The 27,244-nt window shown below is 39.1% G+C and overlaps 1 protein-coding gene across 2 annotated transcripts in view; it reads right to left on the bottom strand.

Annotated features, from left to right (window-relative positions):
- Window positions 1-27,244, bottom strand: part of TMEM245 (transmembrane protein 245) — a 93,391-nt gene that overhangs the window by 15,454 nt on the left and 50,693 nt on the right. For both annotated transcript variants that reach the window (XR_015548957.1, XM_014782055.2), the window contains exons 10-16: window positions 22,513-22,611; window positions 21,559-21,690; window positions 17,640-17,762; window positions 17,368-17,513; window positions 4,999-5,099; window positions 3,173-3,347; window positions 188-382 (exon numbers count right to left, since the gene is read on the bottom strand). Coding sequence is in view for 1 of the 2 variants with exons in the window: in XM_014782055.2 (XP_014637541.1) it covers window positions 188-382; window positions 3,173-3,347; window positions 4,999-5,099; window positions 17,368-17,513; window positions 17,640-17,762; window positions 21,559-21,690; window positions 22,513-22,611 (971 nt within the window). In the remaining variant the exon portion in view is untranslated. The remainder of the gene's footprint in view (window positions 1-187; window positions 383-3,172; window positions 3,348-4,998; window positions 5,100-17,367; window positions 17,514-17,639; window positions 17,763-21,558; window positions 21,691-22,512; window positions 22,612-27,244) is intronic.

Here is a 27,244-nt window from a genome sequence, read left to right as displayed (position 1 = left end):
TTTTAAATGTTCCTGGTATACGAAGCCCAAATGTCTGCAAACAAATTATTTCTATTTATTTAGTGTCTTTTACAATCTTGAGCAGAGCACGGGCACTGAAATACCTGTAAGACTACACAGGTCAAAAATACAGAGACTGGATAATTCAAATTCACACACAGTTTATGATCATTCTGCTTTAACTCACCGCTGAGTCTGAGTAGGCCATGGGGTCTGGTTTGGCGTGGGCACTGAGTTTGTGGGACTCACTAGCATGGCACTATAGATATTGGAAGCGACCACAAGTATGCAGAGAAGTATGGGCCCGATGATTGCTCCTTCCAGGCCTAGGTAGTATGCTCCGCCAGCCACTGCCAAGCCTGTCAAGTAAGGATGGCCACCTCTGGAATGGAGAGCACACAGATTAGCTCATGACTTTTAACAAGCAGAAACCTTGGAGTAAATCTGAAATACATTCTTTAACACAGTGTTCATTCTCTAATACACCAGGCTTTTGATGCATTATCAGCTTTCTTTAGATTATCTCAATGCAGATAACTGAACATTGATTGTAATAATATCAAAATGCAAGAATTCTTCCGCCTACATAACATGTGTGACATTTGCCTTTTTATAGGTCCAGCATCTGAAGGAGTAAAGTTCAATTGTTAAGGTTACCTTGCACCCATTAAGTGGCTGCCTGAGATGGGTTAATGTTGGCTTAGGACTGGTTATCTAAGTCACCTGTTAGGTTTACCTCCGTCAAGGATAATTAAGTGGGCACAATTTAGCATGTAACTCAATTAATTATGCTTTTTATAAGATGACAACAATATAATAGCATCTCTGTTATTCACAGGTTAGACTTCTGACAACCTCCTAAAATATAGTTGTTTTTTTTTTTTTTTTTGTGAGGGAGATCAACCCTGAGCTAACATCCGTGCTAATCCTCCTCTTTTGGCTGAGGAAGACTGGCTCTGAGCTAACATCTATTGCCAATCCTCCTCCTTTTTTTTCTTCCCCAAAGCCCCAGTAGATAGTTGTATGTCATAGTTGCACAGCCTTCTAGTTGCTGTATGTGGGACCCAGCCTCAGCACGGCCAGAGAAGCAGTCCGTCGGTGCGCGCCTGGGATCCGAACCCGGGCCGCCAGCAGCAGAGTGCACGCACTTAACCGCTAAGCCACCAGGCGGGCCCTAAAATATAGTTTTTAACGCAGGCCTCATGAGGAAAATATCTGTCACAAAACCCAAGATTTTTATTTCACTATCACTTACATAACTGGAACGAAATAAGGTAGATTACAGCAGCACAGCACATTGATAATGATAACAAATGACCACTGACATAAAAGGGACTTGGAAATAAGGTATGTTCTGTTTGTTTCTAGTTTTTAAACACAGATGATTAGAACAATGTAGTGAGGGGCAAATAACTAAAAATTCTGGAAGGATGTCTTGTATTATATTATAGGTCAATAAGTAACATTTAAGGTGAGCCAGTTTTCAGGAAACCAATACATTATATTCATAATTTATTTGTCTTCCTCATTCCAAAAAAGGATTTAGGGCAGTATTCCATGTATGCTATGTAAGAAAGCATTTTCCCTAAACAATACATTTTAAAGAGAATTTCTATAAAAAATGCTGAAAGCTTAAGAAAAAGTGTAGGAGCTTTTAAATAAAAGCTTAATTTAAACAAATAAAACAATTTATGCAAAATGTTTCATTTCCTATTGATGCTGGTTAAATAAGGTATTATTTTATTAAGAAAAAACCACATGTAGGGGCCGGCCCCGTGGCTTAGCGGTTAAGTGCGCACGCTCCGATACTGGCGGCTCGGGTTCGGATCCCGGGCATGCACCGACGCACTGCTTCTCCGGCCATGCTGAGGCCGGGTCCCACGTACAGCAACTAGAAGGATGTGCAGCTGTAACATACAACTGTCTACTGGGGCTTTGGGGGAAAAAATAAATAAATAAATAAAAACCACATGTAAGTCTTCAATTTGAGCTAGAAACCTTAATGTAAAATTTATAGCGAAGTTTAAAGAAATGAAAGCAGTTAACTATAAATCACGTAACTACCGTTTACTGTTTAAATCTCAACTGCTAAACACATTAACCACACCCTGATGTTCTCCTTTCATCTTTAACTTTCTCTCTCAAGTTTTAGGCATAGAAGTTCCCCTAAGGCTTGCTTATTTAGTTGCTTGTTTCTTTTTTGCTCTGGAACTTCAGGGCTTCAGAGTAGTTCTACATCATTGACTTCCTACTGTAACTTACTAGAGAGGAAGCAAGGTGGCAAACAATTTGTCTCTACATAATTTCAAATTAACTGAAGGGTACTCTCTCTATAAACTTAGACCCCGTCTACTCTTATTGTGATTGTGAGTTTTACTTAAAGAAAATTTAATACATTAATTATTATGATAGTTTCAGTAGGACTGTCCTAACATTCTGAATTTGAGTAGCTCATCAAAATTCAACATTTGGTCACATCCTAGATTAAAATAAGCAATGTGAATCTGGATATTCCTTATTTTAATGAGAATGAGACTAAATGACTAAATGAGAATTGGCTTGATTTACTTCATGCAATTTCTAAAAGAGATATCAAAACCTACAAAAACAGACAGATACTTTATGTATTATATCATATGGCAAAAGTCTGACTTCTGCCTTAAATTTAACCTGTATTCATCACAGAACCATACTACATTATCTTAAGTAAGAGAGCTCTGCTTGTCAGACGTTACATTGATAAGATCTGGTTTTACATGGAAATCCTCAGACATACAACCTGATGTTTTACTCCAAAAGCAAAGAAGTTCTGAAAATAACCACTAACTCATTACTGTACTTAAAATATTTTACATATATCTAGTAACAGTTCTTGCCTAGGTTAAATGTCACTAAATCAGAAGATTATTCACAATTTTATTTTAACCTAGGGTCTCATATACTGTAAATAATATTTATATAATAACAAAATAGTATACCTTGCAAATGATATTAATCATATTAAATTAAACTTTGATTAAATCAGTGAGATCGCAAAAGACTACTTCACTTAAAAATCCCACCACTTGTCCTTTCTCCTATCTTTGAAAGAAAAAAAACCTCCTTTAAAAAGGCCACAGAAATCCCAGGCTATGATTCACCAGCAACTTCAGAAGTTCTGTGGAAAACTTACCCTGATATATCAGAATAGATGGCAGTATCTACAAAGTACGTTGGCAAGAGATGGAAAACCAACAGTAAGATGGCTTTGCATCCTAAGCCTTGTGTAAGCCACAGGTCTAGAACTGCTGGTATTGCTGCCCAGTATGTTCCCAGAAACGGCACTGCTCCAAGGATTGCTGCTAAAGCTAATAAAAGATTACAAGAAGAAGAGCAATTTATCATCATCATCAAAACAACAACAAAACAGCAGAATCTAAGCACTAGCTCCTCCCACTTAAAAACGTCCACCAAAACAAGTTAAACAAATACAAATTTAAATTTTAGGGGAATGATATGCCCTGTTTAACTGCATCTGCTAGTTATAGAAGGTCCAATATCTTAAAATTTGATATGGAAATCTTTCTAAAGTGTGTGTCTACTTGATGAATCTGTTTTTTTAAGCAACAAAATTTTAGCGTCCTGTAGTTGTTATTCCGAATCAATGCTTAGTTAATACACAGTCCTATAATATAACTATAGAGCATTGGTCAAAATTTGTACTGAGTCCAAAGCCAAACCAGAAATTAGTTTCTAAATCTCAAATATGAACGTATATTCTTTACCTTGCTTCTTTCTAATAAAAATAAAATGTAATTTAAAAAAAAAAAAAAACTCTGCTAGTTGAAAGACCTCAACTTCACGCTTGCCCCCTTCCAGAGCACTATGTAGGTTCAAGCACTCTAGAGAGAGTTCGGCTCCTCTCCAGACTAAAAGACAAGCAGACATGGATTCTAGTTCTGGTCCTAACATTAACCAGGTATGTGGGGGCCGGCCGGGTGGCGCAAGCGGTTAAGTGCGTGCGCTCCGCTGCGGCGGCCCGGGGTTCGCTGGTTCGGATCCCGGGCGCGCACCGACGCACTGCTTGGCAAGCCATGCTGTGGTGGCGTCCCATATAAAGTGGAGGAAGATGGGCACAGATGTTAGCCCAGGGCCGTCTTCCTCAGCAAAAAAAGAGGAGGATTGGCGGATGTTAGCACAGGGCTGATATCCTCACAAAAAAAAAAAAAAAAAAAAACCAGGTATGTGATCTTGGAAAACAGTGGTTTCTCATCTACACAACAAGGACACCACCTACCCTGCCTGCCTCACAGGGTTGTTATGAAACAACCACCTCCATGTGCTCTCAGGCTGCTTGCATGTCAGAGGGTGGCTTAGTGGACACTGAAGTAGGAAAGAACTTGAATGAACTTGGGAATGTAAAGAAGTAAGGGGGCACAGACAGAAGGGGGAAAAACGGTAAATGTGGAAGGCAGATGTTTTTAGGAAGACAAGTAGCCACAGAAATAAAGGAAGCAAAAGCAGAAGGAGAGGAGCAGAGATAACATAGAGGAAAAGCAAAAGACATTCATTAAACCATCCTGGTGCTTATGGAACCGGGGTATTATCAGAATACATCTGAAGAGGTGTGCAGACAGCTTATGGGCCCTCATAGGCATTCATCTTGCCCCCCGGCCATACGTTTCATGGGACAAAACTATTTGACAACTCACTGCTCCTTGCCAATCAGTTCAAGTCAAACAGTTGTTGAATACCAATTATGTGCTAGGTGCTGTGCTAAGTGCCAGGACATTCACTCATTTAACAAATACTGATGCAGTGCTCTCTATGTGCTGGGTACTAGTCTTGCTACTGGGATGCAGCAATAAATAAACATTACAAATCATATTTCTGGTCCTAATCTGGAATAGATTTCAAAATTTACTATTTTAAAATTTGAGAAAGATGACATTTCCCAACATATGTAAAATGGCTTAACTTTAAACAGAGGACAGAGAAAAGTCATGATACAGTTGTTACCTGATGGTATGAAGACAATATTGATGCCAAATATAGTATGAGTCAGCCAGGTATACAATCCATAGAAGCCAGCCATTTTGAGGGAAGCATCAAACACCCCTCTAGAATGCCCAAAGATAAAGAGAAAATAAATAAACACAGGATCGATCATATTGTGATTCAGAAAAATCAACATTTCTCGGCTTCTGGCTGCTTCATTCCAAATCTGATAATAGCTTCCATTTTTCCAATGGCCTGAGAATGGTGTTTTCATTTGTTTCAAAGACAGATAAAGATCTTATTTTAAAACCTTGAAATGCATTTACTAAACTGTTCTTTAAATTTCTCTCTGATGAAAAAATAACTGAAAGAAAACACCTTAAAATACCCTATTCGCTGAAATAATTCATCCACTTTTCACTTCTAAAGCAGATTTTTCACTGCCAAAATTAATAGAAAGAAAATTGAGTGTGAACATCATATAGCTGAGGATATAGTTAAACTCTAAGAAATCCAGGCTGTGGCCAGCTCTATCCTCTGGGAAGAGCCAAGTGAGGGATAATATAACTTGAATTTCATGGGTCTTTCTTCTCATTAACAAAATTTTCTCACGTCTTCAACTATGCAACCAAGCCTACAAAGTAACTTCTACAAATGCTACCAAAGAATGCCAGTCATTGGGAGAGAATCTATGGAAAGAAAAATCTTATTAACTCCAAAGCAAAATCAGAGAGGAAAATACAAGAGGGGTAAAAACAGACACACACATTTGGTGATTAACAGGAATGAAGTACACGAAAATCTGCAATCTCAGGCACTTCATTTTTGCTTTTGCTTGGACGATTATTAACGTGGTACTGTGTATGGAGGAGAAATAAGGAACTTCTCAGAGAGCACCAAGGCAGCAAACCTTAAGTTATCCCAAGGTATTCCGAAGTTACAAAAACCAGGAATCTGCGGGGCACGGGGGAGGCATACTCATATACTCACGAGAAGGAAAAGCCGTCTGCAATGGAAAAAGCAGAGACCGTGGCAGCAAAGGTGACAATGTACACACAAAAGGAAAGACCAAGCTTTTCCAAAGCATCCCAAGAAGTGTACTGTAGCAAAGCCAAGCCCTGGAATCTAGTGCTTCAGTCATTTAAGAGGGTTCTGAGACATGGATTTGGTGACAGAGTGGCTCCCAAATCGTGAAACCTTCTTTGTCATCCCAACCAACACCTTTCACTCAAGAATGTCTTAAAGGTACCATGTGACCTCTGACAATAAAGACACAGATTAAAGTGGTGTCAAAAAGACTGAAAGTAAAGGAGATAGCCCATAGGAAATATAAAAGATCTGAACAGTTACTAAATAGAGGAGACAGAGGAAAAGGAAAATGGCAGAGCTTCAGGTTTTAAACCTGAGGGGAAAAGAATGACAGTATCTCAAAGACACAGAAAAGCCCAGAACAGGAGAGGACATGGAAGAAAAGGGAATACATTTAGTTTGGGCAATGGTAAGAAACAAGGATGATGAAAATACCCTGAGGTAGCTGGAAATAAGAGCCAAGGCTTAGTAGAGAACTAGAGATAAGACATCTGAGATGCGCCAGAATGGATTAATCATAGAAAAAGATAAGATATCCCAAGGGGCAAGAGTAGAGAAAATGGAGCAATGGGCTCCATTCTCACAAGGGATCCAAGGACAAAGATACACCAGCCAAAGAGATAATGAAATCATTTCTGTAGTAGAAAGAAAACCACTAGAGTATACTATTCCCAGAGACCAAGGGAGAAAGAAGCTTTTGAGAGCAGGAGATAATAATATCAAATACCACAGAGAGATTAATGAGAATCAAGTCTAAGAAAAAAAGCACAGAATCTGACTAGAACTGGGGCAGGGGGGTGGTCAATGAAAAGAGATATAGACGTGGTACTTTCATCAACCTTATGTTATTTAAAAATTTTCAAGCCAAAACTAAATTGACATCAAAGGTGCAACAGAATATCTCAACTGAATCATCCCTCTGGGTGGCAAAAAGGAAACCACATGTAGGACACAGCACATACTCCACTTTCTCCGACCTCTAGGAATATTGATTGTTCATAATATTCTCACTTAGGCAAGTTTTAAGTAATTTTGTGGACCCTAAATGCATTAGGTGTTGTTTGCAGATTCATGTAACCCAGTGAGGGGGGAAAAGACAACATATTCTCCTCTATCTTATTACTTATGATCTGGTACACAAGCTTTGTAAAACAGCAGACAAAAACCCTCTAATGATTTACTAGGAGACAGAATTTTTTAACTCCCTCAAATTTCTAGCCATTTTTTCTCCTCTCTTTTTTTGTATTAGCAGTATTGAGTTATAATTTACAAACAATAAAACTTACCAACTTTACACATACAATTCAATTCACAAATGTATACATAGTTGCATAACCACCACTACAATCAAGACATAGAATGTTTCCATTACCCCAAAAAGTTCCCTCATGCCCTTTTATAGTCAATCCTTCCCTGAACTCTGATCTCTGACAGTCACTAAATATGCTTTGTCACCAAAGTTTTGCCTTTTCTAGAATTTCATATTAACAGAACATCATACATTACATTGCTTTTTAATAAAATTGTGGTAAAACGTACACAACATGAAATTCACCATTTAACCATTTTTAAGTGAACAGTTCAGTAGTGTCACGTGCATTCCCACTGTCATTATGTAGCTTTTTGTGTTTGGTTTCTTTCACCTAGTACAATGCTTTTGTGATTCATCCATATTGTTGCGTATACCAGTAGTTTGTTCCTTTTAATTGCTGAGTAGTATTCCATTATATGGATACACCACAATTTGTTTATCCATTCACAACCTGATAGGCATTTGGGCTGTTTCCAGTTTGGGACTACTGTGAATAATGCTGCTATGAACATTTGAGCACAAGTCTGTGTGTGGACATATGCTTTCACTGCTCTTCAGTAAATGCCTATGAGTGGAGATGTTGGGTCATATGGTATCTGTTTAACTTTCTAGAAAACACTAGCAACTGTTTTGATCTCCCAATTTAGAGAAAATCTATAGTCCATGAACATCCAGCCAGAAGTCACTGCCTGCTACATCATAGCACACCTCCTCAAGGTGTGAGGCTAAACTTCATACTTATGGTATTATGTGGATGGATACTGACAGAAGGAGCAATTCAGCTCATGAAAAGCTAAATGACAACGCATCTGAAGCCCCTAGTAACTGACCCGGTGCACACTAGTGCTCAATGAACAATAGCTATTACTGGAGCTATTGTTGTCATCAGGTTTCTTGAGATCAGTGCTCAGAGGATTGTGATGATGATGAAGACTCTAGAAGTTTATACTACCTCAAGAGCTTAGTGTATCAGAATTGAGAAGGTAAGGTCAAAAGAAACTAACATTTGCTAAGTACCCATGGGGTAAGCTGAATAATGGCCCCACAATAATGTCCACATCCTACTCCCAGAACCTGTGAATATGTTACCTTACAAGGCAAAAGGGACTTTGCAGATGTGATTAAGAATCCTGAGATGGGGAGATTATCCTGGATTATTGAGTAGGCCCAATGTAATCATAAAAGTCCTTATAAGAGGGAGGCAGTTCTGATATTAGTGGTGATGGTCGCACAAATTGTGGATATACTAATAACCACTGAATTGTACACTTTAAAATGGTGCATTTTATGTATGTGAATTTTATCTCAATAAAAAAATTTTTATAAAAAGAAGGAGGCAGGAGAATCAGAGTCAGAGAAGGAGACATGAAGACAGAAATAGAGGTTAGAAAGAGAGACACGAAGATGCTATGCTACTGGCCACGAAGATAAAGGGGCCACAAGCCAAGGAATGCAGGCAGCCTCTAGAAGCTGGAGAAGGCAAGGAAACGGATGCTGCCCTAAAGCCTTCAGAAACAATGCAGCCCTGCTGATACCTTGATTTTAGCACTTCCGATCTCCAGAACTGAAAAATAAAAAATCTGTCTTGTTTAAGCCTCTAAGTTTATGGTAATTCATTACAGCAGCAATAGGAAACTAATATAACCCACTATGTGCCAAGCACTGTGTTATATGCTCTGCATCTGCTTATTTCATTGATTCCCTGTTGGGTGCCCTCATCTGTGCAGAAAAGGGACTCCTGGTCAGAAATCAGGTAGATCTGTTAAACTGGAAGTCCAGTATGTTTTTTTGAAAAAAGAAAAGAAAGAAGAAAAAAGCTCAAACTGAGAGCAGGGCAGGCCTGAGCTAGTCACAATTAAAAGGCAAGAAAAAACTCTTCTGGAAATTATTGGACCTATGTACTAGATCATTCTGTGTAATAACTCCCAATTCAGGCACCCAACTCACTAAAGGCCAAGATGTTGGGTGAATATTCATTTTTGGTATCCAGATTTCTATCATACATTACTAAGATATTCTCATGCAGGTCAACTGGGTACTTAACAGTCCTCAAAGCCAAGAGACCACCCAACAGAAGCCTGGGAAGCTGCATTACAGTCTGCGTCTGGTCCTGGACAGGGCCTTGATTTGATAATGCCTATTCTAACTGGCCACTTCCAACAGGGGACTGGGGCTCAGTATACCCAGCTTGAGACAAACTGGGGTCCTATTCATTCTATTAGAGTGAAATGTTCCAGAAAACAAAAGTAGAACATGGGGGCAAGGGGCCGAGGAACACAGGAACAATGAGAGATGAGACAAGCCACGTGTGGTGCTCACAGTGTGGGCACCCAAGCCTTGCTGGCACAGCTAGATGTAGAACTCCTGTGTCCCACGCCGGCGCCAACGCCTTGGCCTTCAGTGAGTTGGGTGCCTGGACTGGGAGGTAGTGCGCCAGAGTGATCTAGTACACAGAGCCAACAACTTCCAGAGAGAGCTGTTCCTGCCTTTTCACCTGGAAAACTCAGGCCCTCATTGTGAGGGTTTCCCCCTCTCTTAACTGAGCTATACACCCAGTTTAATAGATAAGTAATTGATTTCTGACCACAGGTCTCTTTTCCAGATGAATGAGGGGACCTAACAGGGAATCAGTAAAATAACATAGCCAAAGCATGTTAATTCAGTGATGGGACATGGTGAGTACTCAGCAAATGTTAGGGTGGAGAATGGACTGAGAGAAGGGCCGAGACTGGAGGCCAAGGGCCCAGTAGTTAGGAGACTACTAAGAGACAGAACAACAGTGAGAACTAATGGAGTAGCAGTGAGGAAGAAAATGAGAAAAGGATGCAGAAATGAAGGAGAAATGTTAAGGAAGGAGAAATAACAGGACATGGATTCAGCAGAAAGAACAGGGAAAGTCACAGAACATGGGAGTCACAAGACCTGAAATAGTTCTGGCTCTACCACCAACTGCTTTGGAATTCCAGTTTTGTCCCTTATTAGTGGCATGATCTTGAAAACGATGAAAATTCTCTGAGGGGCCGGCCTGGTGGCACAGCAGTTAAGTTTGCGCATTCCGCTTCGGCGGCCCAGGGTTCACAGGTTCGGATCCTGGGCACGGACCTACTCACCACTCATTAAGCCACGCTGAGGCAGTATCCCACATAGAAGAACTAGAAGGACCTACAAGTAGGATATACAACTAGATACTGTGGCCTTCGGGGAGAAAAAAAAAAAAAAAAGAGGAAGATTGGCAACAGATGTTAGCTCAGGGTCAATCTTCCTCAAAAAAAAAAAAACTATTAAAAAACAAAAACTTCTCTGAGCCTCACTGTCCTTGACTGTAAGATAGAGATAATAGCATTTACCTCATAGTGTTTTTATGAAGATTAATAACGCAATTGAAGTGCTAAGCTTAGTGCCTGGTGCACAGCAAGCACTTAATTAAGTGGTGCTATTATAGAAATGTGTCATTGTTACCAATTAGCAATGTAGTAAGGGTAAAAATAATGCAGAGTCAGTTTCTCTTTTCTCCTTCCAGGTTTGGGAAGTACACCCATCTTTGCTTTGTGCTTAAAAGGAACAGGATTATGGCAATGCTGAGAGTGCAAGCAGCATATCCCAAAGTTTTGGATTAGTTATTTTAAATTGTAAGGTACTGATCGGGCTATGTGAGCAGTGACCCAAAATGAGTGAGTATTTAATCACTCATCTCTCAGGTTCTTTGGAATCTAAAGTTCAGAGACTGCTAGTAATAATTTACTCTCAGAATCAAATAAAACATTATCTGGCACATAACTAATGGCAGACACAATACAGTTTGAATGAGTTACCAGAAATCATTAGTTTAATCAATGCAAAAATATTGTTACAATCACACCAATGAAAGATCATTCTCTCATTTCATTCACTCACTGATATCAACCCATTGATCAACACTTTTTGGGTACTCAGATTCAGTGAGCACTTTCCTGTCCTGCCATCAAAGACAGACATTATGACACACTTCATCAAATCTCTTGCAAAAATCACAAAAGCTCTGACTTGCAGCATTTTCAAAGTAAGGGTGGTTACATGTGACTTGTGCTAGGTGAATACACGGTGTCATTGGGCATTACCCTTTCCTGTGTAACTGCTCACAACCATAAAATCAAGCACCTACTGTAGAAATGTCCAGAAAACCTGAATCAAGTTCACCAGTCTAATATGTATGTAATATATCATCATCCTCTACTCTTTACCTCAATCTTCTCTTTTGAATAGAAGAATATGTGCCTGAGCTCGGTGTTCTAGGACCTCTCTTTTCAGTGATTCTCAAAGATTACTGACAGTTGTTCTCTAATTACATCCTCAGGCTCTCCCAGCACTCAGCAATTGGAGAGAATCAAGTTCAGAAGATGCCGGAGGCTCTTTTCCTCCCCTCTTCTGGTAGCTCAGCTGAGCTGGCTCGGCAGGTCTGATTTAGCTCAGTGGAAGGAGAGACTGATACCGGCCCATGAGCTGAGGCTCCTCCTTTCTACAAGGCCACGTCCTCATGCAGAGACCTTCCACTGTCAGCCAGTCCTCGAGATGTCCCCCTGCCTCGCGTCATATGTAGACTGTTCCCGGGCAGGGTTCCCGTCTACTGGAAGGCCGGCCACAGTGCATCTGATCCAGTTAGGGCCTCACCTAAGCATATCTCTCTGTGAATAAAAGCTCCAAGTTCATACACAATCAGCTTTTTGTGTGCTTCTAAGTTTTACCCTAATAAATACTATTGTATATTTATACTATATTGCAGTAAAGGTGTGTGTCCACGACTCACACAACTATACATATCTAACTCCTCTGCATCAGGGACTTGAACTGATTTCAAATGATTAGTTAAAATTTTAATTCTTCTTAACCAGCTCTCTGTCTTCATTCTTTATAAACTCTTAGCTGAAACTGTTAATCTTTCACAAGTTTCCTAATACTTCACGTAACAATCAGCTCACTCTCATTTCTGACCAAAAGATTGCTCTTGTTACTTTTCTAAACTGAGTGACGGAAAATTAGGCAGACAACTCAGGATTTGATCAGATGACCTGCTTTTAATGGAATGAGATCTGAAGCAAGGAGGGGGTGGGGAGAATGATAAACCACAGTCAAGAAGCTCTATGCCCTCAGAGTACACAGGGCCCTAGATTGCAGACAAGTAGGAAGAAGAAAAGAAACAAAGAAAACAAGACTAAAGAGTCCAATATAAAATGCTGCCTACTCCCGACATTTCCTTACACTGGTTCTGCCCTCTTTTCTTTCTAAAGGTCAAATAGGAAGACTGGCAGACAATCATTCCCCCAGGAATCAACAGCTATTATTTACTTAACAGTACTCTCCCCTTCCTGCTAAACACTGCACCTCAAGTAGAAGGTGAGCTAGTGGAGAGGGACAGGCCAGCTTCCAGAGACAGCACATAAAATTACCAGTCGGGGAAAGAATCCCTCCGCTCCCTTGATTATTACTTTACTTCTCTTGAGAAGTTACATCTCCTTCCCCTTCCTGGTTCATCTGCCCCAGTGACACAGCTCCACAGTAAGATGTACAGAAACCCAGTGAACATTGGATTTCCCACTCCAGAAGGGAATGGCCATGCTGTGCATGCAGACCTAGAGCACTGCTGAGGAGCAGAGGGAGAAGCTGCCATCATGAAGCCTTCCATTCCCACTGGAAATAGTGAGTCACACACATAAGCGTACAACAGTGGCATCACATTAGATCACATGGAGGCTATGGCAGTAGTAATGTTAATTCAGTATTCTTATCTCATTAATTCATAGTCTTGTTTCTTTGACAATGCCTACTCTAATGCTAACTAAAAAATTAACAAGGCGTCTCAATTATACAGGCAAACAGCAAACATTTGTATCTCAATAGTACTTGTATTATAAGCCTATTAAAATGAATTTAGCAATTTTTAAAGCAACACAATGAGACACTAAATACAAGACAAAATGTTTTAAGGTTCTTTTCCTTGGAAACGTAAAGAAATAGAGGATTAGGTTTATTAAACCGATCTTGAATCAAGTAGGTTAAAAAGGCATTATATTTACTGACTCGATTATTATTTAAGAACTCTAGCTAATTTAGTTTTTGCAATTATGAAAAAGAGATTGTCTCTCTATTCCAGTGTTAGGTGAGATATCTCTCCGTATAAATGAAAACACATTTTCTAACAGCTTTAAACTCTTATACATTTAATTTAAACAAATTTTATACATTTTAATTTAAACAAATACTGTTTATAACCTTAAATCCACGAGAATTTCTTTCCAATGAATACTTAATTTGCTCAAAGCCAAAAATGGAAATACTGATTTACTAAAGGATCGACGCTGATTTTTTTTTTTTTTTTTTTTGTGGAGAAGATCAGCCCTGAGCTAACATCTGATGCTGATCCTCCTCTTTTTGCTGAGGAAGACTGGCCCTGGGCTAACATCCGTGTCTATCTTCCTCTACTTTATATGGGACGCCGCCACAGCATGGCCCGACAAGCAGCGCGTCGGTGCGCGCCCGGGATCTGAACCTGCGAACCCCGGCCGCCCAAGCAGAGCGTGCGCACTTAACTGCTTGCACCACCTGGCTGGCCCCTGACGCTGATTTTTTTTTAACACAAACACTTTTAATTTTCCAAAACTGGGGGATAGAAGCAGGGCGCATGTTCACTTTCCAAATGAAAATCTCATGGTACATACGTTCTCCCACCTAATTAATCAGTAGGATTCCCAGCCACCAGCACTGAAAAGCTGTAATCCCACAAGCAAGAGCCATACCCGTGTGCATGCACTCATGTGAAAATATCACACACACTAAATTGCACTGAGGCCGTGACAACATGCAACTTAGTAATGTGCAATATCTCCACCAGAGCAAGCAGAATGGGAGCATCAGGAAAGAAGGGTGTGATGCAAACATTCGGGACGCAACATGCTCTAGGGGAAGGAAAATGGTTTGGAGATAAAGGATACATGCCACTATCCCAAAAATTCATGAAATGAAAACCCCATCACAAACGTATTCAATTTAGAAGACTACTTACTCAGAATTGAGAATAATAATTAAGGTTCAAAAATTCAATGAGACAGTGACTATCAAGTAACCACGTATTTCAAAAGGCAAAGCTTGAAGAACAAAGACATTTTCACTGTCTTCTCACGCAGTTAACTCCCAACGTCAATTCCACTTTTAACTTATTGATGGGTCATATAAAATGAGTTTAACGATTTCCACTCAACTGCAACACTGAAGACGACTAATGATTGAAGCTTATAAAATCTGTATCTGATAATTTGCAGACTAAACTGCACTCTCCAGACATTATAATATTTTCATAATCATTTGTATAGTATTTTTCCTCTTAAAATCTTTGTCCATGAAGAAACATATTTCACCTTGAACACAATCCTTCAGAATGAAAAATCTGACAAGAGCTCTTAGAACTAGAACCCACCGCTCTCATATATATGAGAAGGTTCTTCAGAGGCATCTATGGAAAACCTGTACATTTTGATTGAAGTCCTGAATTTGACCAAGAAAGAAATAGACCAAAAGCACTAAGACTGCTAAAAATCATCTTGCATTAAAATCTTTAATTTATATAACTTGATATAGCTGTGGTTAGAAAAATGGCCCAGGCTATAACAAGTTCTCTAGTCTGTACCTTATTTTTCAGACTCAGAAAAATCTATCAGTTTTGAGAACCATTAGGATTAGAGTTCTGGTACTGAGGGTTGTTAAATTTTTTTCTGTATTAAAAATAAGATAATAAAATGAATGGCTTTTGTTCCGGTATACTTTGGAACCAAGACATGGGGTACTGTTACAGTGCATAATTAGTGTGTGCAATCCCAAGAAGATAAGACAAATCTCATTTGTAAAAAGACAGATATTTCCTCATATCTCTGTAGATGACCACACTCTCTAAATCTCAAATTCCCTCCTGAGCCAAAAACCTGAATTTTTAGCCACCAGCCTCATGTATCCACTTGAATAGTCTTAGCAGTACCACAACTTTAACTCACGATCTTCTCCCCAACCAGCTCCTCCTGGAAGAAGGCATCGTGGTATATCAGAAGCATATGTGCTTTCAATCAGCTGGACTAGGTACAAATCACACCTCTGCTTACTAATTCCAAGCAACCACCACATTAAAGAATTAAGTTTAAAACAAGGGATAATTTGGTTTTCATACCACATATGCCATGAAAAAACCGTGACTCGATAGACATTTAGAGAATGGTCATCAAGTGGTTCACTCTAAGAAAGCAGAAACAGAGAAAATTCAAGAACTGTGATTTGAAGATAGAGAAGCTTTTGTGAGAATAAGAGTCAGTGCTAATAAAGGTTACTTTAAGAAAGTGAAGTATATCTTTCTTGAAGTTGTTTATGGACAAGGTAGATATTTTCTGTAAAACCTGGCTTAAGTCACACTGACTAGAGGATTCTGCCAGCCTTTGATATGGTTGATTCAATAGCTCCAACCTATTGGTAAGGTAGAAGGTTATTTTTCCTTTCGGTAAAGTATTTACAGAAACTTTTTTGTGTCAGACAGATGTCACCTAGATAGTTAATCTATTGCTGGAGTTTTCATCATTTCATTTACTCAATAAAGATGATAACCAATGGTTAAATAGGCTTAGAAGGGATGCTAAAGCCAGTAAGTTCTTCCTGAAGAACAACTTCACCCTGAGAGCTGTTACATTAGATAACACCCTCCCAAACTTGGAATCTTTACAAAGATGGCCGCATGTGATTACTGGAGGGCACCACAGGGGACAAGAGATTTTTTTTTTTTATCCCACTTGATGTCTAATCAAGGAAGCAAAATATCGATGAAGACTTTACCCAGGCCTTGCTAGTAGGAAAAAGGGAGAAAACCCACCAAAGTTTCCAGAGAGAGTATATTTTAGGAGCATTCATCCTATTTGAATGCAACACAGAGTTTTCCAAAGATCAAAGGGGTATCCTCACCAGCTGTTACACGAATATAGTGAAAAAATAAGCCAAGCTCAGTCAGACAGGATTACCAGGTCAAATCAGGATTTCTGCAGAAGACTAGTTCCAAGCAACAGTATTTTTTAAAAATATGTAAAAATAGAAATGTCAGCCAAAGATTCACTATTCAAGAGAAGCTTAAAACCACCTGGCTAACAACCTATTAGAAAAAGGAGAGCTAATGGATAACATGAGGATTTAATTTGAGTAGCTATTCATAACAAGTAAAAATGTAGTAGAATCTTATTAATGAGTTAACAGCAGTGAGGGACAGGGGTTGGAGAAAGAGCTGAGATAGGCCTGGGCTGCAAAAGGCCTCTCCCTACCTGAAATGCTAAGAGGAAAAAGAAAGGGGCAGGAGCCAGGGACTTGGAAAGAGTATGGAGAATACAAGTTGAAGAATCATCTCATTCAGAGACCGAGCCTGCAACACATGGACCACAGAAAACATGATGGAAGTTTCTGAACAGAACCTGTGATGCACACAGAGCCTATACCCTGGAGATAACCAAAGACTTCACACTTCCAGTATCCAAAGTACCCGCTCCTGAGGGCACAGCTCAGCTGCAGAGGGAGAGAGGAAGAAACAGACCATCTACTCTCCTCCCTGAGCAAAGCCAGACTTCCTGAGAAGAGAAGGAGGGTTCTGAAAGAAGGGGAGGTACACGGTGTCTCCCGAGCAAGTGACGTGATGGTCAGGAGCTAGAGCAAGAAGAAGAGCAAGAGCCTGCAGACGGAAAGCTGGTGGGCACAGGCCATCAAATCTCTGTACATCACAGGCTCAAGAGTAGGGTACTGAAACCGTGTTGAATTTTTTTCTTATCAACATTTGCACTGCTTATATTATCCTCTCAGGAGGAGATAAAATTTTTTGAAAATACCAATGTCCGTCACTAGTTTAGCAGTGAATGTTCTTAGGAAGGCTCAAGACAGAAAATGGGCTCCTCATGGAAAGCAGTTTCTGAAGGAAATTAGAATAGCATAAATCTTATCCCTACCTGATAGCTTCTTCCACAGACTGGCCAATAATATTAGAAGAAGGACCTGGCTGAGACAGTGGTGTCAGGCTTATCACCCACTTCACCGGCTTGTAGTACTCATCACTGGAACTTAACAGATAAAATAGTGTGGTCAGGAAAATTATCTGCAAAACAAAGGACAGTATCGCCTAAAAACTCACGTCTGGAAACTAAAGGAAGGAAACAAATGGAACCAAGAATACGCTTTACTGTGGAAGGAAATGTGATGTGCACTTATCGTATGTACCTACCAGAGACAGCACAAAGTTGAGAAGGGCAGTCCCGCTGTAGAAGAGGATGGTCAGCAGTGTAGTGACAGTGGTGAAAAGCAGGCTCACGTTCCGGCTCATAACAATCCACAGAGACTCTAAGATCTGACCAGGAGGGAAAGCTGAACATCAGAACCGATCCTCAGGAAAGAAGTGTCTACAGCTGTCTAGTGCGCTTTTAATATATGCTTTTAACAATAATAATGTGTTTTAGTACCACAAAATGAAAGGATGAGAACTGAGTATTATTTTAAATGAAAAAAGAAAATCATCTGAAAACATCTGAATGTTGATTAGTAAGGAAAATAGTTAAGTAAATTATGGTGAATCTACTCCAAATACTATTAGGCAGCCATTAAAAACATCTCTGTTATAACACAGAAAAATATCTTATGATATTTTTTAATATCATAAGTTTAAAAAGCAAGACATGAAAATTTTATATATAGCATGATCATAACCGTGCAAAAATGGTATGCACAGACAAAAGACTATAGAAGAATATGCCATAATGCAACCTATGGTTCTATGTAGCTTGTAGGATCACAAGTGCAGGCCATGAAATTCTAGCATTTGTCTTGCCTCTCCCCTTTCCACCCCCAACTTAGATTCATCTACAAATACAAAACCATCACCTCAATGACTTCACTAAAATCACAATAAAAGAAATGAACAGACAGGGTCAAGGGCAGAGCTCTGCAGCTGAAAATCTTTCCTCAGATAGACGATGGAACCTACTGAGTTCATTTGATCCCTCACCTGCAAATTCACTGAAACCAGATATTAAAATGGTTATTAATATACGTTAAATATGACTAAAAGATGTACAATATCTATAGTACACCTACATGTTTTCATTTCCTATCTCTTCGTGAACTTAAATTCCTTCATGATAATGTCTGTTCTACTCTTTCAGAAAGGACAATCCCTCCTCTTAATGAAAATCATGGAAGCAAAAAGATCAGAAAAACACCTTCCATTACAGTTTTCAAAATGCTTCCATCAACCTCACAGCAATGCTGTGAGGGAAGCAATGCAGAGGATATCTTTATTTTACAGATAAACAGAAGCTCAGGGATTTTTACATACTTGCCCAAGGACTTGGAGCTAGTAAGTGGAACTAGAGCTGCAACCAGAACTCCCCATGTCTGATTTTATTTTGGTGCCCTTTCCAAAACAGAAGTTCTGTTTCTTGTCATATGTTCAAATTATACCATCTGTTCAATAAAAGGCCTATCCATTCCCTTCCGACCTCAAATGTACCATTTATCAAGGCATATTTTGTTGTCCTCGGCATTTCTTACAAACCTCAGCTCAGTCTTCTTAAGAGAACTTTGGCAGGCTGGTTTCATTTACAATAATAACTCCTTAGATAAAATCTTGAAAATGCTTCACTATGCCTACAAAAATATGCATGACTGACTGTTTGACCTTGTGGGATAAAGAATGAATGAATAACGCCACTGATTCCAAGAAACAGTGCCCTTACTTGTGATTTTGACAAGCATTCTTTTGGGGGCTTCAGTCATTTTGGAATTTTTATCAAAAAATTTTTTAAATAGTTTCTGGGTCATGCTGATAGGAAATACTCGGTGCTAATTCTTAAAAAATTAACTGAATACATTAACTGTAGACTGGAAATTGCCAACAACAATCAAGTAACCATTCTGTGTAGTCAGGGGGATTAGAAAGGAAGGTTCAGAATATAAGAAAGAGCTGTTGGGTACTACAAGTATGATGGTAGAAATAAAAAGTTCAATCAAGGGGTGACCTTGACAGCTTCTTAAAATTTTTTTCTGATGAGACAGGCAGTGACATTCAAGAATGTGATTTTTTTATACTGTATAACAAAATGTGTCAATATTTAGAAAATGGAGAGAAATCAGTGAACCAATATTCCATTTAAATGACCAGTGCATATTACAAAAGCATGTAAGGGTAAAAAATCCATTTCTAGCCAAAAGAGAGTGATGGACTTGAATAGAAGAGTACAAAAAGTTCATTGATATGGTTTCAAATTCCATACTGCAACTAACTTTTAAGAAATACCATTTGTTGAGTTTTGGTGCAGTATCAAGGAAAAACAGCCACAATTATCTGAAAAGGTTATTAAAAAAGACTCCCCTCTTTTCCAACTATACATCTGTATGAGGCTGGATTTTCCTCATATACTTCAACTAAAACAAAGGATTCCAACAAAATGAATGCAGAAGCAGGTACGAGAATCCAAGCATTAAACAGATTTGCAAAAATACGAAAGAAAGGCACCCTTCTCACTAAATCATTTTTTGTTTTGGAAAACCAGACAACACTGATTTGTAGTCCCACTTCCTTAACACAACTGTCTTCATTTTTCCATTTCTTCTGCAACTTTCTGCCTGTTTATACATCTAATTTAGAATCCTATATTTTCTTTTGCATCATGTGCATTTCATCTTTACCCTTCATCACTAACCTTCATGTTTAATGGGTCCATATTAGTAAGTTCTGATGTTATTATTTAATCATTACCCAAGCATAGGATTTAGAGATAGTTCCCAATTTTTAATGTCACAAGTAACACTGCAATGAACATCCCTATCCACATATTTTTTGTTTTAGAAAACAAAAAGCATCTTCTTTATGTTAATATGCAATGTATTTTTAGTAAATTGATAAATATTTTAAAAGTTCCAGTTTTAACTGTTAATACAATAAATATCAATAGAATCCACATAAGCTAAAGCTCGTTGGAGTCCTCAGACCAAAAAGGTTGAGAGCCACTAGACTAGAGAAAACAGAGGTAGGGGATTATCAAAAACATAAAATTAAAAATTCTTAGAACTGAAGGACATGAATATCTAGAGTTAATTTCAAACTGTTATAGCTGTATTAGGTGAATGGTAGGAAGGGAATGTGTGAGTGCAGGGATGGGGGTAGGAACCAAAGGGATTGTAAGAAACCCCAAGAGAGGTATAAGAAAGCACTGAGGGACTTGTAAAAAAAGTCACATCTTTATCTTCATCTTCCGTATTAGGAAGCCAAAAGATAATATCTAAAATTGCAAAACCAAGAAAGAGCAGCATAAACATTATTTTAGAAATTTAGAGGTAAATACTCAGAGAAAGCTAAAAGAATTGAAAGCTGGTTCTGGAGAATGAGACTGAAGTGAAGAAGCAGAGAGTAGGGCACCACTATTTTTTAAATTAAAAATCTTAAAGCATTTTTGACTTATCAGCTATGTTCAGCTATTATTTGGATGAAAATTTTAAAAAATCTAGCATTGCAAACCTCAACTTTTGTTAACCTGATGAGTCACAAGTTTATCCACATGAAGATTCCTCTCATCTCTGTGAAAAGCCACAGGCTGAGACATCTCACAAAGTACACTATGGAATGAAGAGCAGTCATTAGAACTTAGCAACACTGCAAGCTGTTCCTTGCTGCTTTTGATCTTTTGGAAAACAAGGTAGACGTGGATGCTGCATGGGGGGAGAGTAGGTGGGACAATAACAAGCTAAGACTTTAAACATCCAGTCTCTCTAATGAACTGGAACCATATTTCCATCTGCCAAATGGCTTTGCCCACCAGAAAGCTCCCTCTCCAGTGGTCCAGCTGGAGACATTCCAGTCAGCCTAAGGGAACGAGGATACCTGTCTCAGAATCTGAGAGCCACAGTACCGCACATAGGTTTCCTGATTCAGCATCTCTCGGTTACTCTTCAAGCACAGAGGAGGCATCAGGGAAGGTACACCTGAGGCCTATGGCTTTTGAACATCTTTCCAGTGCATTCAGAATGCTCAAAACTGTAAATGCCATGGCATTAAAACCTAAAGGCCTCTAAGTGTGTAAAGAAAACTGGGAATTAGAGTTTCTGGGTTTTTTTCTAAGTCCAGTTTAACTGTAAACACTATTTCTTACCGAAAGAAATGTCTCAATGTTCTCGTGAACAAAGGAAGCGATATCCTGCCAGTCCAGAATGTCTCCCAGCCAGCTATTCTGACGACTTATATGCATCTTGTGTCCTTTGTGCCTTCCAGAATGCGTTACGTTCTATGGAATAAAACAGTTCAGGTGTGAAATCTCCATCTTAACCTAAAGATTAAAATGTATAAACAGCCTATTTTGGCTATTTTATTTTAGGTCCACTTGAACACTTTAGGAGTTACTCAAAGGTGAAAAACTTTGCATTATTTAATAAACTAAGAACTCCATCTAAAGATCTGAAATATAATATTTTTGTTTACATTCTAGCTACTGTGTCTCAGACTAGCTCGAGTGCTTCCCTCCTAAGCACATTTGTGAACAGACTTATTCCTCAATATATTCAGCTGTACACCAACACAGCATTTACTCTCATCTTTTTTTTTTCTGTTTAGCCCCTCTACCTTTTTCTTGTTCTCCCATTTTTTCTTTTTCCTCCTTTCCTCATCTCTGTTATTAATCTTCCATACAAGATAAAGAGAGCAAGGGGGAGAGAAGAATACGAAGTACACCTAAAACTAATACAACGTTATATTAGATAAATTTGCATTATATATGTGGCTTGCATTACATTTCTACTGCACAGAGCTAGTCTAGAGGATGAGATGCTGTTGATGATGATGATGAACAAAGGACAGAATATAGATACACGAGAAGGACGAGCGCATTCTGCCATGGAGATAAACCATCAACTCAAGCTGCCTTCTGTGACTGAGGTTTACGACCTTGCAGCTTAAAATTGTCAACAAATGCAATCCCAATGTTAATACAATCCTATCTAATCAATGAGTCTGTAAAATAAAAGGATTTTATTAGTTTACAATTATATTAAAATCCTTTTATTATAATCCTTTTATAATTTTATTAAAATCCCTTAATAAAATAACTTACCTTTACAAACCAAGAATGATATAGTCTGTCCCACAGTTCTAGTACTTGCTTTTCAATTACAGCAGTATTGTTCATCTTATCTCCCAGAATTTTATGAAGCTGGAAGAAATACAATCTGTTTTACTATTTCAGGCAACAATCCAGTAAAATTAATACAAGCTGGGTCTTTACATTTGTTCCAAACCAAACTAAAACGTTCCAGACTGTTTAACTGCCTCTAGCCACACTATGTTTTCTTAAACTCTACTCAATATTCTCAGTAAATTTCCTTGCCTTTCTTGGCTTTTTGCTTTTTTCTTTCCTCTATTCTTGGGTATCTAGGAGAGCTACTTCAGGTTATAGGTAAATGGTAAAAATGAAGCCATGATTACTGATTTATCCAATCTCATCTGCCCAGAGAAAAATCTGCTGCCATGTGGCCCAAGTGCCCCTCCATTATACAGAAGTCTCATGTTACATTTATCACTATTATAAGAGTTACCACAGAACTTTAAGTAAAATTTTAGGAACTTAGCCATAAACACAATATTTCCCAACTTACTTTGCTGAGAGATGTCAGGTCTCAGAGTTATGACCGATCAGTCTGGCTTCAGGGTTTGTGGGAATCAAGTACACTGAGACAAGGTAACTTAGAGGGAAGCTATTCATTATAATATCTTATCCCACATTTTATTTATTATTAAAACCATATGGTAATATTAAAGACAGTTTTAAAAAGACAAAACACTGATTTGTAGTCCCACTTCCTTAACACAACTGTCTCCATTTTTCCATTTCCTCTGCAACTTGCTGACTGTTGATAGATACAATTAGAATTCTATTATCTTCTTTTGCATCCATAAGCATTTCATCTTTAACTTTCATCACTAACCTTCATCTTTATTTTTAATGGTTCCATATTAGTTCATTAAGCTTTGATATTATTATTTAATCATTACCCAAAGGATATAGAGATGGTACCCAATTTCTAATGAAGCCACAAGTAACCCTGCAGTGAACATCCTTACACACAACTATTTTCTTATTACTAATAGTAAGATAAATGTACAAGAATCAAAGAAAATGAGCATTTTAATGGCTCTTGCTATATATTGCTAAATTGTCTTCGATAAGGATTGTACCAATTAACACTTAACAATACTGTAGGGATGAACAAATTTTCCCAAAGCCTTATGGACTAACTGATAAATTTTTGGATAATAAGTGTCAAATAGTAACCAATTATTTATACTTTTCTTCTTTAGTGACGTGAGTGACCATTTTTCATGTTGGTTTTCAATGTGTACTTCCTTTTGTGTGGCCTAGCCAAACCTCTTGCCCACTTGATGCTGGCCTTATAGATACCTAAACCAGTTTTTAGACATATTTGATGTAAATATATCTGCCCAATGTTTTCCTTTATATTTATTTGATTTATTCATAAACCGAACACAAATTAGTGAATACAATGAAAGCCATTTATCTTTGTACAACATTTTACAATTTACAAATGGCTTTCACTTACATTATGTGATCTTTACAACTCCAAGAGTTAGACAGAAAAAGGTTTTGTTATCATCTTTGTTCTTTTAAGATGAAAAAACAGATTTAGAAAGGATCTATGCAGCTAAGTGGCAAAGACAGGATTAAAAGTTCTCTAATATGCTTTCAACAACAGCATATATAACCCAGGAACAAACAACACCTAACACAGCAAATTACCCAAAATAATTAAAAACGACAATTACCCCTAGTCTCATTTGCTCTAGCTACTTTAAATTAGTCTTTTATATATCATGACTGTCAGACACCCACGGACTTCCTATTAACAATTCTTTCTGTGGGGGCTGGCTCAGTGATGCAAGCGGTTAAGTGCGCACGCTCTGCTACAGTGGCCCAGAGTTCGCCGGTTCAGATCCCAGGCGCGCACCGACGCACTGCTTGTCAAGCCATGCTGTGGCGGCGTCCCATATAAAATGGAGGAAGATGGGCATGGATGTTAGCCCAGGGCCAGTCTTCCTCAGCAAAAAAAGAGGAGGATTGGTAGATGTTAGCTCAGGGCCAATCTTCCTCACACAAAAAAAAACAAAACAAAAAAAAACAATTCTTTCTGTCATTCTCCAATCAGCTTTTGAGATCTCCCTTTAACAAGAAGAGGCCTAAAACAGTTACACACAGCCTCCAGTCTAGGTTGTCTGCACAGCGGCCTTTATTGCTATAAAGTACTATTTCAAATTGGCATCTCCTTTAGCAGTCTCACTCCCGGCACAACAGTGAATAACTCTAAAATACCACAACTATTCAAGGAGAGGTCAGCATAATTTTACAGCATCTTATAAAACACTCTTTTCAAACTGTGGTGCTATCAACCATAGCAGAACATTACAGACCCGGAATACTGTCGTGTGACATTACAATACATATTGCAAGTTGCAAGGAAGACTGGGCCAGAGAGCATGGAGTCTAATGGACGCATCACTGCTGTTAGAAAAATCACTAAAGCACACATACTGTTGGTGGAATGAGATGCTCTTTGTATATGAAAGACAATAAAGCATTAAGAGCACTCAGAATGCCATTTGAGGGCCGGCTCTGTGGCTTAGCAGTCAAGTGCGTGTGCTCCGCTGCTGGTGGCCCGGGGTTTGGATCCCGGGTGCGCACCGACGCACCACTTCTCCGGCCATGCTGAGGCCGCGTCCCACATACAGCAACTAGAAGAATGTGCAGCTATGACATACAACTATCTACTGGGGCTTTGGGGGAAAAAATAAATAAAATAAAATTTAAAACAAACAAAAAAAAAGAATGCCATTTGAGACCTGCATAACTTAGGGCGAATAACCTCATACATAAAATGGGGATGATAAGTCACTGGGCAATTCTGTTCTCATCTCGCTTGAAATCTTGGCAGCATCTGTCATAGCGAATGATGTCTTTCTTGAAACATTTTCTTCTCTAGGCCTCTGACACACGAAGTCTGGTTTTCCTCCTACCTCACAGGCTACTCCTCCCTCAGTGTTCTCTGCTGGCTCGCTTCTCTGACCTTCAAAAGCTTAAGTGCTCCAGGGATCTCTTTGATCCTCTTCTATCTATACTCTCTCCTTAGGCCATGTTATGGGCTGAACTGTGACCCCTCCAATATTCTTATGTTGAAGTCCTAACCCTCCAGTACCTCAGAACGTGTCTGTATTTGGAGACAGGATCTTTAGAGAGATAAATAACGTAAAACGAGATCATTAGGGCAGACCCTAATCCAATATGACTGGTGTCCTTATAAAAAGAGGAGATTAGGACACAGACACACACAAAGACAAGACCATGTGAAGACACAGGCCATCTACAAGCCAAGGAGAGAGGCCCCAGAAGAAACCAATCCTGCCGACACTTTGATCTTGGACTTCTAGCCTCTAGAATTGTGAGAAAATTAATTTCTGTTATTTAAGCCACTCAGTCTGCGGTAGTTTGTTATGGCAGCCCCAGCAAACTAATACAGGTCATCTCATTCAATCCTATGGGTAGCATATGATGATACTCAAACCTCCATCCACAGTCCAGATCTCTCCCCTGAGCTCCAGCTATGTATGTCCAATAGCCTTTTTCTTTTTGGTGAGGAAGACTGGCCCTGAGCTAACATCTGTGCTCATCTTCCTCTATTTTGTATGTGGGACCCCGCCACAGCATGGCTTGATGAGTGGTGCATCAGTCCGCGCCCGGGATCTGAACCTGTGAACCCTGGGCCGCCAAAGCAGAGCATGCAAACTTAACTATGCCACCAGCCCGGCCCCCCAGTACCCTTTTTTGATATCTCTACTTAGATATCAAATAGCTATCTCAAACACAATTCGCCACAAACAGAATTACTGATCTATCCCTAACACCTATACCCCACTACCACCTCTACCCCACTACCACCTCCAAGTCTTTCCATCTCAGTAAGTGGCACAGCTATCCTTCTAGCTGGGCAAACCAAAAACTTCCTTCCCTTTCACTGCATATCCAATCCATGAGTAATTCCTGTCAGAACAACCTCAAAAATATATCCCAAATATGACCATTTCCCTCAATTTCCACTTCTACAATCCTAGTCTAAACCATCAACATCTCACCTGGACTACTGCAATAACAATCTTTTAACTGGTCTCCCTGCCTCCTCCATTCTTGCCCACTTCTCTATAAAACAGCCAAAATGAGCTTTCAATATCCTAAATCAGGTCATATCCCTTTCTGTTTCAAATCCATACAATGTTCACCTTTGTAACTAAAAATCCCAACTTTTTATAATCTATGGCTCGTCTCATCACCACATTCCCTACTTCAGCCATATAGGCCTTCTTTCTCTCCCTCAACCAAGCTAGTTCCCATCTCAGAGCCTTTGAATTTTCTATGCCCTCAGCTTGAAACATTCTTTTCCCAGACCTTCACCAACTGCCTCCTTCTCATCATTCAAGTCACAGTGAAAACTCACCTTCTCAGAGACATTCTCTGGCCATCCTAGCAAAACCATCGCCCTGAGACTCTCTCTACCACATCACCCTGTTCACCTGGTCACAGCACTTTTAGATCTGAAATTATTTGTTTACGTGTTTAACGTTTGTCTCCTCTCACCAGAGCGTAAGCTCCGGAAGGGCTTAAGTCTTTCTGGTTTACTGCTTTTCCCCAGCACCTAGAACAGTGCCTGACATTTTGTGGACTGGCTGTCACTTTCTTCATTCTAGTCACGGGGGAAGGGACAGAGGAAACGTATTCATTATTC

Source organism: Ceratotherium simum, chromosome 29, assembly GCF_057802395.1.
Source record: "Ceratotherium simum simum isolate JZ-2026a chromosome 29, ASM5780239v1, whole genome shotgun sequence".
Lineage (NCBI taxonomy): Eukaryota > Metazoa > Chordata > Mammalia > Perissodactyla > Rhinocerotidae > Ceratotherium > Ceratotherium simum.
Note: the sequence above shows the minus strand (reverse complement) of the source record. Positions and strands in the feature narration are given on the sequence as shown.